Source organism: Corvus hawaiiensis, chromosome 9 (genome assembly GCF_020740725.1).
Source record: "Corvus hawaiiensis isolate bCorHaw1 chromosome 9, bCorHaw1.pri.cur, whole genome shotgun sequence".
Lineage (NCBI taxonomy): Eukaryota > Metazoa > Chordata > Aves > Passeriformes > Corvidae > Corvus > Corvus hawaiiensis.
Window position 1 is genome coordinate 27,346,766 of NC_063221.1, and position 13,103 is coordinate 27,359,868.

General features: G+C 41.2%; 1 protein-coding gene across 5 annotated transcripts in view; it reads right to left on the reverse strand.

Moving 5' to 3' along the window:
• Positions 1-1,510: 1,510 nt before the first annotated feature.
• Positions 1,511-13,103, reverse strand: part of RAB3B (RAB3B, member RAS oncogene family) — a 51,014-nt gene continuing 39,421 nt past the window's right edge. For all 5 annotated transcript variants that reach the window (XM_048313641.1, XM_048313643.1, XM_048313642.1 and 2 more), the window contains 3 exons: positions 11,817-11,935; positions 6,466-6,590; positions 1,511-3,413 (listed from right to left, as the gene is read on the reverse strand). In XM_048313641.1, the coding sequence (XP_048169598.1) occupies positions 3,226-3,413; positions 6,466-6,590; positions 11,817-11,935 (432 nt within the window). In that variant the 3' untranslated portion in view covers positions 1,511-3,225. The remainder of the gene's footprint in view (positions 3,414-6,465; positions 6,591-11,816; positions 11,936-13,103) is intronic.

The following is a 13,103-nucleotide window of genomic DNA, read 5'->3' on the forward strand; positions in this document are numbered from 1 at the left end:
CAGCACTTTCCGATTCGTGGATATCCTTTTCCCCCATCACACTCCAGTGCCGCTGCAGTGACAGAGGGAATGCTGCTCCGCCTCTCGGCTCAAATCCCCTGGCGCTTCCAAGCGGCACGCACCGCCAGGCTCCTGCGTTTATCGCAGCCCTTGTGCATCGCTCCGCATCTGCCTCCCTGCAATCGCAGCGCTCCCGGCGCCGTTGGCCGCAAAGCAGGCGCTGAAAGCCGAGGTACGGGGTCAGAGGCCAAGCCTGAGGTACAGGGGCTGATAATTCAGCCTGGATGTCGACCTGGATGGTATTTCAGTTCTCTATTCCTCCACCAGATGGAAGCCAAGACCCATCTCTAATCCCAAGGTTTGCCTGTGGCTTTTGCTGGAGCACTTGTTTTGTACAAGCCATACACAGACGCTTGAGAGGAGCCGTCACCTCTTTCTTTTCACACTCTAGTGCCCCTTTTTTACCTTGTAGACAGGCTGTTTTAACAACACAACTATGCTGGGCCGCTCCCAGTCAAATGGAAAGCTCTCTACAAGCCCACATCACAAATTTCGAGTTTCCCTTCAGTGCAAGCAGATTTGTTTCTCTTGCCGTGACAAATCACCGTCTCACATTCTGCCATTCCTCTTACAAGTTAATACAAGTAACAATTACTACTGACTCACAGCTGATCCTGAAACCAGCTGCAGGCCATTTAAGGCAAAAGGCTTTCCCTGTATTCCTTCACAGCAAATATAAGATGATGAGATAGACAAAATATATACTAATGCAAAGATGTATCAGTTGCCTGTGATGATTTGATTCCTTATTCGAAATAAACTCTGCAGGATTTCTGCAAAAAATATCAGGCTTCTCCATGTATGCAATATAAGGCAGGGTAGAATTCCCAACTCTCTTTTCTTCAGACTTGCTGGCTTGTCCTGTGAAAAACAATTCTGCCCATTCTAGGCTGAGGGGCCTGGAATGTACTTTTATTCTTCTTTAAAGAAGCCCATCTGACTTGACCAGAACATAATGAAACACAATTATATATTGAGTGGAAAAGGGAAAGGTCCTTTTTGCTAGGGAAAAAAAAAACCAAAACAAAACAGAGTAAGTCAAAGAAAATAATTGAAATTCCATTTCTGCTGAATCCATTTTGTTTTGCCAGTGAGCTGCTGAGCTGACAAATCTTTATTTGCATTGCAGTACTAAGTTACATCAGCGCAGCTCAAAATCTGATGTGGAATTCTTTTATTTTATCGCTAGTTATATAAGTTGCATGAAACCTGCCTCCTCTACAATTAGAACAAAACACTATACATTTATTGGCCAAATAATCCTTCTCTTCACTGTTCTAAACCTACATAGTGATTGCAGATTGCTGGGTTCAAAGACCATCACCCTGCCAAAGAAAGATCCATGTAGTCTGATGTATTCTTAAAGCATTAAAAAGATTTCTCCTTCACACATGCGTAGGATTCCTAACGCCAAAAATGCGGCTGACACAAGCTCTCTGGCCACACCCAGTGAGTACATTTCTCTTTATTTTGCAGTTTCAGGGGTTTAGATACAACAACCACAATCCCAGCACTGCACAAATCACACTCTCAAGACGAGATCACACATACCCAGAACACATCACAGTAAAGATTCCCGAAAGCAACACACAAGAAGAGGGATCAAGCCTTTAGCACAATGAGCTCAAACCACCCCAAAAGAGTTGCATTTTTGTCCAGAATTCTGTGCTTTTTTTCTTAGAGCTATTACACTTTGAGACACAACAGAAGGAAATTACAAAAGCACTCACTGGTGTCATGATCCAGCACGTTACAGGACAGAGGGCAGGCGACTCCCTTTCCTGACATCAGGAAGTCCCTCAGTCAGAGGATATCACAGATCAAAGGTAAAGACATAAAATTTTCCAGCATTTTCCCCTTAAGACAACCAACTTCTCTCCATATCCACTTAATTTAAAAATTTTTCCTCCCTTCAAAGCATGATGCCACAAAAAGTTCACAGAATAACAGGATGTCTTTGCCATGTTTCATTTGCAGTCGTGTTTTATTAATCACTCCTCTTTATCTTAAATTATACTTTGTGGTTGAATCTGAAACCAGAAAATCTATCCCTCCAGACATGCCCATCTAGAACAAGATTAAAAAACCAAATCAATAACAAAATGCAGAAAGAAAATATAATAATATTGGCACAAATACCTGCCAACACTCACATTTTGCCTCCTGATATTTTTGTCTCTCTGAGACAGTGCAGTTCCATGTCTTACATGTTTTTGCCTCCAACTAAGCATGCAGCAGCCAGCTCCCCTTTTCATTCATCCTGCAACAAATCCACCAGCAAGTAGTTGATGAGAGAAGATCCAGACCTGGAGAGGTAAAACTACAGGATACAGGGACTGCAGGACAGTCAAAATCTGGGAAGAGAGGATTAGGACAGGAATGTGCTAAACACGGCAACACCCCCAGCAAGGTGTGGTAGAGAAGTTTGGAGGCAAGGGCAGCCCCTGCAAGGGCTCTCACTCCTTCACTCAGCACCAGCCAAAGCACCGGGAAATACAGGAATGGCTGCAAGGCCTCTTCCTCCTCCTCCTCAGCCCATCAGCTTTGATTCCTCCCTGTGATCTTCATCTGTTTAGAGACTTGACACAAAATCCAACCTCCTTCTTCCTCACACTCTGGAGGACCTCACACTGTTAAGACAGAAATTCTCTGCTTTCTGCTCCATCCTACAGAAAAACTGAGATCCGTGGCTGGAGGACAGCAACAATTTTCAAAATATCTGGGGATTGGCGTTTTTTTTTTGTTTTATGTTTAAAAAAAGCCTATTCTTGCTTTAGAAGAGATTTTTCTTTTTTCTCTTAGACCTGGTCCCTTCTAATTGGTTTTTGTGCTTCCTGCTGTTCTTGACAAAAAAACTCTTTCTGCAATAGATGAATTTACAATTAAAAAATGCAACATTCTCTGTAGAAATAACATTTGCATCACTACACAATTATTTTTCTTCAGTGTAATTCACATTCACACGAGATGCACTTACAATATTTTTTCAGATTATTAAATTATTGGAGGAGGAAATACATAATATTAACACTCCAGCACATTAAACAAACATACCAATTTCCTACAACAGACACTTCTGCCTTTGGACTACATGATAATGCACCACCACAAATGAAAAGAGAATATTTAATCGGGGAGAAGGACATTTCTCAGTGTGAAAGGTCACTAGCACGAGCAGTTCTGCTGTGAAGGGGGGGGGTTGTCCGTGAGCCGCATGCTTCTTCCAGAAGTGCCCCTGGAATTGTCTGATTCTATGCTCTCCGACATCTTTTCACAGATTATATCCACCAGACGCTCAAACACCTGCCTCACGTTGATGTTTTCTTTGGCACTGGCTTCGAAATAGTCAAAACCTGGGGGAAAAGTGGACAGAAAGTATCAATAGAGACTGATGATCATGATGGTTTTTAAAATACCCTTTTTTTCAGGATTTACCGAAAGAAAACAAGACATCAGATAATCCTTAAAGTCAGTCTATTCCCACAATCTTAGAATGGTGAGCAGAAATACTTTTAAAATTTATCAAGCTTCATTAGGAATGAAAGGGATACATGGATCCTTCCCATCACCCTGGTAAGCATATCTGCAGATCTAAGTAAACCCAGGGTAAGGGAGTCAATTCTGCCCCTTCCATCAGTGCAGGTCCCCTGGGCTGCAGCCGCTGCCCTCTGGCAAGAGCAGAGGCCAGAATGAGAAGGAAGATCGTGGTTGCTTTCCTTCTGCTGACCAACATCTGTGCCCAAAAGCACAATGCTCCTTGACCCTCAAACACTGTCCCTTTCTGATTAAAAAACCAGACCAGCAAGGCTGGAGTTACACCAAGGAGGGCATGGCACCAGCTCCTCCTGCTGCTTCCTGCTGCCACAAGGCGCTAGGGGAGAAGCAGCCTCTGACAGACAGCCCTGGCCCTGCCTCAGCAGCAGGAATGCCCTGAACTGTGAAGCATTTCCTTATCTCCCTCACCCCAGGGCCCTCAAAGGCCAACCAAGCTGTTGCTTCTGTCCTGTCAGGTTATTAAACTGCCAGCAGCGAGAGCTGGGGCACCACGGAGAGTTTATTTTGCAATGAGGTCTGTTCTGTTGTGCTTCATTCTGGGGATATTCTGCATTGCATCAGTTTCCTTTGATTCTGCCACAAAGAAAGAGAAAACTTGTCTTAACTGATCAGTCTGCCACTGCTGGCAGGCTGAGTCACCTCGATGTGTGAGCTAAGTAGATATCCACCCCATTCAAACCCTTTTTAAGATTCATGGGACAAGGGGTGAAGTGACGGTGGAGATTTTGCCTTGTTAGCAAACAGGGAGGGCTGTCCTGCATCACACAGGGGTTATGTCTGCCCCATTTGCTGTTCTGCTGATGAATAAAAATGTATATAAAAAGCATAGGAAATCAGAGAACTGCACTTAGATATCAGTCAGTCCAACATTGGCTCAGCTTCTGCTACACCAATCTGTTTTGGTTCAGTTCACATTCAGGCCAATAACAATTTCTTAATCTGATTAGGGAATTATTTCAATGATGTTAATGTCACTATGCAAATTTAGAGAAACATGCTGAGGGGATAACCTTTATGTGAATCATTATGATGAACATTAGCACTTTAAGCAGTCAATAGCCAATTAAAGAGATTCCTCCCACCTAACTCACAAAATAATTTCATATAATGCTGTACACATTGGCATAGTTACTATAATGAAAAACTGATCTGATAAAATCAGATCTATTTTTCAGCTCTTTTAAAAAGAGTGTTTTGGAAGTTGGGAGCACAGAAGAGCAGGGCTGGGACAGCACTTCCCAAAGGCATGATCAGCTTTTGGGCTGCTCTGCACTGGGGAGTGTTTCTCCAGGGTGAGCTGGACAAGCACCAGGTCGGGGCAGAACTGGGGGTTCTTCTGTGAAACAGTTTCCTACTGATGGAATCAGTTGCTATGGTAACCCTGTGTGTGTGTGTGATTTGAAGTGTCCCACTAGTAAAGGATTCAGATTCTAGATGCCAAGTTTGTATTGAAACAAACAGATTAATTTTGGGAAGAGAAAAAAACACTAGAAGTCCAAATTGGAGTGGGAGTTAAAATAAAACTCCATTTGCTGCTACTTTGGTCTGGACAAATTTTCAGTTACCAGCAGCGTAATTGTTCCTGTGAAATAGGTGCCCATGCATGCATCCAGAACCTTTCTGAGAGTCTGCAAGCCAGGAACCAAGTTTATTCACATTCATGTTTTCAAAAGCAGATTAAATTCTGATGGGTAAAAAAGAGCACAGAACTGACTTGGCAAACTAACCATGTCTTTGTTTGCTTTGCCAGTCCTACATGTCAAGATTTACTATTACAATAATAACAATGGGTCTAATTCGATATTTGCTTGTTATTTGTTTAGGATGGCAGTGCCTCAAGGCTCCAGCCATGAATGGGACCCCTTTGTGTGTGCCATATGTAGAATTTACACCTTCAAGGCCACACTTTAAACTACTGTCCTGGAACTCCAGTACCCCCAATTTAACAGTTTATTATGCACCCTCCAATTAGTGCCTAAGGATTGAAGACAACACAGGATTTTATAACTTGAGGATGATGGTAATTCCTTTGGGTCTGGTAAGAATCTCTACTCTTACAAGCTAAGCAAATATTTATGCCCACTGTAAGGGTCTTCACTGTTACCTGAATGAAATTTTAACAGGATTTACTTGCTACTTTGAATTCTTTAATGAAAGACAACAGAATAGTTAAATTTTAACGTAGATCCCTTATTTCATATTTAAAATATCTTATATGCTATAATAGATAATGAAAAATGATAAATAAATTATAAAGAAGTATTAGTTTACTTTGCTCTTCATTATAAAATTTTCATTGCAATCCCAGCTTCCTCTCAATGGAACTGTTTTGCTTTTTCTATCCCACATCAATAACGTAATGTCATTTTCTTACCTGGATAGAGAAGCCTAGTACATTTTTAAAATATGTTTTACTCAATTCTTCAGTTCTGATATATAAACTTCTTTCTTTTTCATTGTTTAGTTAAAAAAAAAAAGCTTCAACAAAAATCAATGTTTGCATTGATTTGCAATGAGTACATGGTACTTGGAGACAGAATTGTGTTTATGAAACCTTCTTCTCTTTTTGTTCTGCTAAGCTAATAAAAGCTTTTCACAAAAGCTTTATCTTCCTTTCACCCCTAGACATCACCTTTATAGATACAGCAACACTACAATTATTCTACCAGGTATTTTTGGCCTAATGAGCACAAAACAAGTAAAATATGAAACTAAAATATATTACACTTCTTAGTTGTGAGACCATTATTGAAGTATTACTGCTGGAAGGACTTATTATTGTACAAACTAAAAGGAACACAGTATAGAGAAGCAGAGGAAAAAAGGTAGAAAGAAAAGTTTTGCATGTACCCAGCTGATCCGCCAGATGTTTCCCCTTCTCCATGGGAACAATCCTGTCATCCTCCATGTCACATTTGTTTCCAACCAGGATCACCTGTGCATTGTCCCAGGAGTAGGTCTTGATTTGTGTGGCCCTACAGCAGATGAAAAGAGATGGTTACATTCCATCAGCTGTGCCAAAATACAATCCTGTATTAAATATGAAAACAAGTACCATTAATGGCAGTATCAACATCCCCAGGCTGTGTGTGGGTCCCAAGACAAATGACCAGGCTTACACACAAAGCAAGAATGCAGACTGTGTAACTCACAGCACTGTTCTATTTTACTACTCCTTAACTTTGTGTGACAACAAAGTTTCTTGTTGAGATTTTGCAAGTGTTTTAAAGATCACAGGATCCAGATAAAAAACTGAATCGAGTAATTTTTGAAGATTAGGGACAAAAAAGGCTTTTTGTAAAGCTTATTCTCTTTCAGCTGTCATGTGTCAGAGGAACAACAATCAGTTACAGCTCTGAAGGATATTGTCCTATAGAAAAAGCCACACAGTAGATGCACACTTCATGCTGGATTTACAACTTCTTATATAAGACAGAACAGTAATAATTCTCTCCTTTTCTGCAGCACATTTTGCTGTAGAGTTTTAGGAACTCCGTAAGAACAGATGGAAGCATCAAGTTGTCTTTGCTTGAACTGGAAAACTTCATGGAAACTGAAAATCACATAGGAACATGGAAACAACTGAAAAGCAGAAACAGTAATTTACCAAATTGGGAAGATATGAGATCAAAGCAAGGCTCTATGAGCTAATACTTGAACCCAGCAGGACTAAGGGTAAGGCAGGAGACAGCAGCTGCAAAGACAGACCAACACCAGCTTCAGGGGCACAGGGATGCAGTGCATGGGAGCTTAGGCAGGAGCACTCAGGTGAACTTGGAGCCTCTAAAGCTTTCTGTGGCTCACGTGCTGAAACTGGAGTGAAGCTCACTGTGGATCTCGGGGCTCTGACCTTACATTTAACCTTTTTAGAACTTTTCCATGACAAAACAGAATATTTTTTTAATATATCCTGAGGGGCCAGTCCTGTCCCACCATCCTTGGTGAGGTGTCCCAGAGCCAGCAGCAGAACATTATTAGCTCAGTAGCATTCACTTTCATCCATCTTTTCAGACCCACACAACCTATTTTATCTTCACCAAGTCAGCTCTATCTTTTAAGGCTCCCTTCTTCCCAAGGGTAATTAGGCTGCACTGCCAGAAGCCATACACTCCTCTCCTCCATCCTCCTGCATTCCCTGACTCACCTTCCCACTCTTTGCCCCTGCTCACCACCACTCCAGGCAGGACACTACAGTTTCAGGCAAATCTGCCACTTCCCAGGAGAGCCAGGAGCCTCTCAAACTTCTACTTCTGTGTAAGTTTCCTTAACTCCCTTAACAATAAAGCACTTGATTCCTTCTCTTCTGAATTAGCAGCAGCCTCCAGCTCTGATCTACTAATGACAATTTTTAATTAGTTTGAGTTGTTTACTTGCTTTTTTCCATGGAAAGCAGCTGTGTTACTCCAAAGATAACTGGGAAAAAGGGTGTCATTGCACTGTGCAACTTGCCTTGAAGCAGCAGCCTGCTTGGATTGCCCTGGGGAATAGGAACCTCACCCAAGCCCAGGCCCATAGTGCAACATGCAAAAATAAACAAAGACTGTGTGCAATGAAACTTCTTACTCTCCCTAGTGTCCTCCTGGAAAGGCACTCACTCCAATCCCAATTTTAGCTCCTCCAGTGTCACTTTTTTGAACGCCTCCATGTAGACACGCCCCATGAGAGCTAATATGAATCTGTGATGAGTTTTTTTGGGACTCTGGGGTTTCTCAAAGCTCATCAGAGAAGGGGGTGACTGCAGAAATCAGCCAAAAGCCCAGGAAGATGACATCTCCCCAGTCTCCCTCCATAAGCAATAGAGAGAAATAAAGTCTCCCCAGGTTCAATTTAAAACAACTAAAAGCAGTCTCCTCTTCTGATTCACAGTTCAGTCTCTGGATTCATTTCACATGAAAATTCATTGTACCCTGGCATCACATGGGGACATAAATCTTAACTATTTAAACAGAATAACTTAGAAAATGAAAAAGAAGCAAACAGCATGAAGGATCTCCCAGAGAAATGCATCTTTCTCCTTGTTTTGTACAAGTCAGTGGAAAACCTCTTACAGAACACCAATCTTTATTCTTCTTAGGAATAAAAAACAACCAACCGACCAAAAAAGTTATGAAGAACATGTAAAAGAAACCCTGATGTCCATACAAAAAGAAGAGCAGAAAATTTCCAGATGCTTTTGGAAAGATAAACTAATAAATAGCAAGGCTTGTGTAATGGAGCTGTTTCAACACCTATCAGGGCAGCCCAATATACACACTGGGAGAAACATATTTCTGTGATACAATAAAATGCTGTGCCTTGTTTGTGCTGAATTCCCCAAATTAACAAAAAAGCACAAACTTCATGCCTTGTGCTTAGAAGAAAAATAGTCTCAGGTTCACAGTTACATGGAGGTATCAACAATTCAGTGTGGGTTAAAGATAAATATTGATGAACTCAGCTGTCACTTAGATATAAGTTAAATTTTACCAATTTTTATTTTCCTTCTATGAAATTGTCTAGATTGTCCAAAGCAGAGCTTCCATAATATCTTCTATTTACTTTACAGTTTCAAGTACTGAGTATATTTTAGTTCCATTGCAGTTTCAAATGAGTTATAAACAACTGATTTATCTACACACAACTATCAACCCAACATCAAATAACAGCTGTCAAAGAAGACTACTAAAAAAAATTCTAGAAACTGAGCTGCAAGCTATGAAAGCTCATTTAACCCTTTCACTCACCCTACAGGAAAGACATATTCAACTGAAATAGTTACTTATTTTCAAATATCAGTTAAAACCTATCTTTTTGTTTGCCTAGTTGTATTTTTTCTTGTTAAATAACCTGACAGAACTCTTGCCACACTGCAGTAAGGAAAATCACTCAGGCTTAACATTTTAAGGCTTCTCATACAATATGTTGTACATTTTCCAGTGAACAAGAGAACAAGTCATGTTCCAGGTATTCCCAAATGCATTTAAATTGTGCCTCTTTCTCAGTGGTTTTAAGATGATGAACATCATTAATTGAGGTGATTCATGTCAGTGAAGGAAAGACTCTGCTTTGCATTCATATTCTACTTAGAGAGTTTGTCTGAATACCTGATATACAACCATGATCCTCTCACTCAGGAGAGAAAGTGCCTTTATTTGGTTTAGGAGACGTCTGAGTGACACAAAGCAAACCAGGATTCTCTTCAGGACATCCACCCATAAGAAGAGTGAGGATAAAAGATCTTCCAGGGAAGAAGTAATTTGGCAGATTGGGAGGGATATTCTTATTTCCCTTGTGGCCCAATGAGGGAGCTGTTAAAACAGTCATGTGCCAATGAACCAGAGATGGAGACAAAGGAGCTCAAGTAGTAGCCACGTTAATTTTCTATGGAGAGTACAGTTCCTGACTGAAGACCATATCCAGTGTAATAAGTTTTTTTAATCATAACTGTATCATGCGGAATGGTGTGGGGGAAAAAACCAAAGAAAATCCCACTTGCAATGATAGAGAATTACAGACACTGATAGAGCAGCACCAGCACCAGCCAAAAGCTCTTTTTTCCATATCTTGTGCCTTCGGATGTTTAGGAAGCAATTGTGCAGACTGGGAAAAACCATCTCCCAGTTGCAATAGCCACTAGAGGACTCTGCTGGCCCAGAGATGCTGGCTTGGCAGCAGCCCTCATCTCCTCTCCTGAGGACAAGCTTCAGGAAGGAAGGAAATGGGTCCTTTTTATCCACCCCACTATCTCATTTGGGCTCAGAACCCTAAAGCTGGTTGGAAAGATTCCTGACATACAGAGGAAAAACACACTGATGGTTCACCTCTGTCCTTTGGCTGACAAGGTGCTCTTAGCAAAGATATTCCTGCAGCTCCCATGGCACAGGAAGACATGAAGTCAAACAGACAAAGCTGACCTTTCCCAGTTCTTACTCTCACACCACTGCCTTTGATAGAACAGACCTTAGACTACTTCCAATATAAAGCTTCAAGTTAAACTCCACCTCTGCAAATTTTAAAATAATAGCAGCTCAGAGACTGAGACTCGGTAATTTTCAGCTAATTTAAGACTGATAAGTAAAACCTGCTAGAGCAGAACCTACAGACAGACAGGTAGATGAACAGTGTGCTCATATGGATCTTGTTTCATCAGGGAACCAAATTGGAAATATTTATGGTTTAGTGAAAGATGCTGCCCCAGCTCACATGCCTGCACACCTACGGAAAACATCCCTGTGCAGACACTTGCAGAAAAAGCTTCATCTGAGCTTGGTGAATGAAACTTGATGGACGAAACTGGTTCTGGCAAAACCTCTGGGTTTGTGTTTTTAACAAGAAAAGAGTGTATTCCTCTACCACAAGCTGCTGAAGGGCTGCTCAGGATGGGGCTGCAGTTCATGTGGGGTTGTGGTACTGGGGATGGGGGGCTGAAAGTGGAGACTACATCTTGAATGTGACCATCATGACCAACTGCTTTAGTGAACAGAGAGAACAAAAACTGGGCAGCTTTGGAGAGAAGACAAATCACTTGAAACAACAAACCATGTTGTTGCAGCTTTTGAGTTACAGCCTAGCTTAGGGGATACAGAATAGGTGTTCAGTAGAAAGCCAGGCTGAGGCAGATGCTGAGAGCCAGTGCCACAGCTAGGATGTCACATGGTCCCAGTAGGTCACTGAGATCCTTGCAAATAAATCTGACTCAGGAGAGCACATTAACCACTGCACTGCCCTTCTTACCACGGTGGCCATTCTTATCTGCAGTGAAGGGAACCAGGTAACCAGCAGAAATGACTTCGAGACATTTGAGTGGAGTCACAGGGCACTACTGAGGATCAACACAGCCTTTCCCCAAATCCCTGAGATATGATTGAACAACCACTGTTAATCTGTATTTTTAGCAGCATAGCCAGAAACCTCATAAGCCCAAAAAAGCATTAAGGGATTAATTTCTTTACAGTAAATTGATACTTTTAAAAGCACAAAGTACTGTAGTATGCTACAATATCTGAATTACAACCTTTTCATTAAAGTGAAGCTGTAGAACTTTTTCTAAGGAATGTTTATAAATCAAATTATTTAGATGAAGAGGAAAGAACACAGTGATGCAAAGCACTATGGAGGGTGGGATGTCTCATGCTCTCAACAAACAAATGTGGGGAGAGAATTGGCCAAAACCCAAACGAACCCAACAACAACAACAACAACGGTATTCCAGTATTTCCTACCAGTCCTGCACAGCATTGAAGGAGTCTTCACTGGTGATATCATACATGAGGACAAAGCCCATGGCTCCTCGGTAGTAGGCTGTAGTGATGGTCCTGTATCTTTCTTGTCCAGCTGTATCCTGCAACAGAAAGGAATATTTAGGCTTTAAGACTTCAGTTCTCAGAAGCAAGAATTGTAATTAGGTCCTATATAAAAAATAAAGCAACCACTTTTTGTTATTATACATTTTGGACTTCTCAGTTGCTCCCAAGTGAAATGAACTCTACTTACATTTTAGCATTAATTAGGCTTTTGCATCAACCATTATTTTTTAAATGCATTTTGACACATGTACTATTAAAAAAATACCGAAGATGTCAACCCTTTAATTGGTCTTCTCTGCCTCAGGCCCAATGCAATAATAAAATGTTAGCAGAGTTCACTCAAAGCTGACATTTCAAAGCAGAGGCAAAATAACCAGTCCAGGACTGTACCAGGCAGAAAATATTCACATGTTGCAATTCAGTGTCATGGTCAGGAAAATGTCCTTGAGGTAGATGCTGCTGGTGACTCCTTTCTTGCCTCAGGCTAGAGACAAGAAATAAAGATTTGATACAATAAACATTATTATACAAAATGAATTTAATGTGGAATATCCCAATCACAAAGTCTGAAGTGCACATACTAATTTGAGATCTATTAATCCTCTTCTGTTTGTTCATCTTAATTCTGTTTACCCAGAGAGTTCCTGTAGAGTTCCTCCACCCGCAGTTGTCATTTCTGTGTTCAGCTGGGCAGCACAAAGGTGAAGCTCTGGCATATGCAACAGAAGAATTCTGAAAAGCTTGTGACAGCTAGAAAACATGTCAACTACCATCTGTTGGATGCCAATAGCACTTTTCCTCTACATTTTGCAAGCCTATTTTCAAACTGAGGAATATTTCTACACCAAAACAGCAGTCCTACAGCCTAATCCACTCCCTCTGGACCTGCCTTCTGAACCAGGGAGAGAAGTCGTGTGCTCTCACCCAGAAGGAGTCGATTGTCTCTCTCACTTAGAAGGTGTCTATCTTTTGAACACATTTCATCCTTCTTATGGCAAATGGCAGCTCTGCGAAACAGCTGCAGGGAGCCAAAAGGCATCGCCTTCAAAGTGTGCGCTCAGTATGAGGTGTCAACTTACAGTTACTGTGATGGGTTAGTTCTAAAATGAACCATCTTTTAGTCCTCCAAAACCCAAACTGAAGAATGCATTTACTGCCACTGGTTTAAAATGTGATGAAAGTTCTAAAGAAAAAGACTCTAAA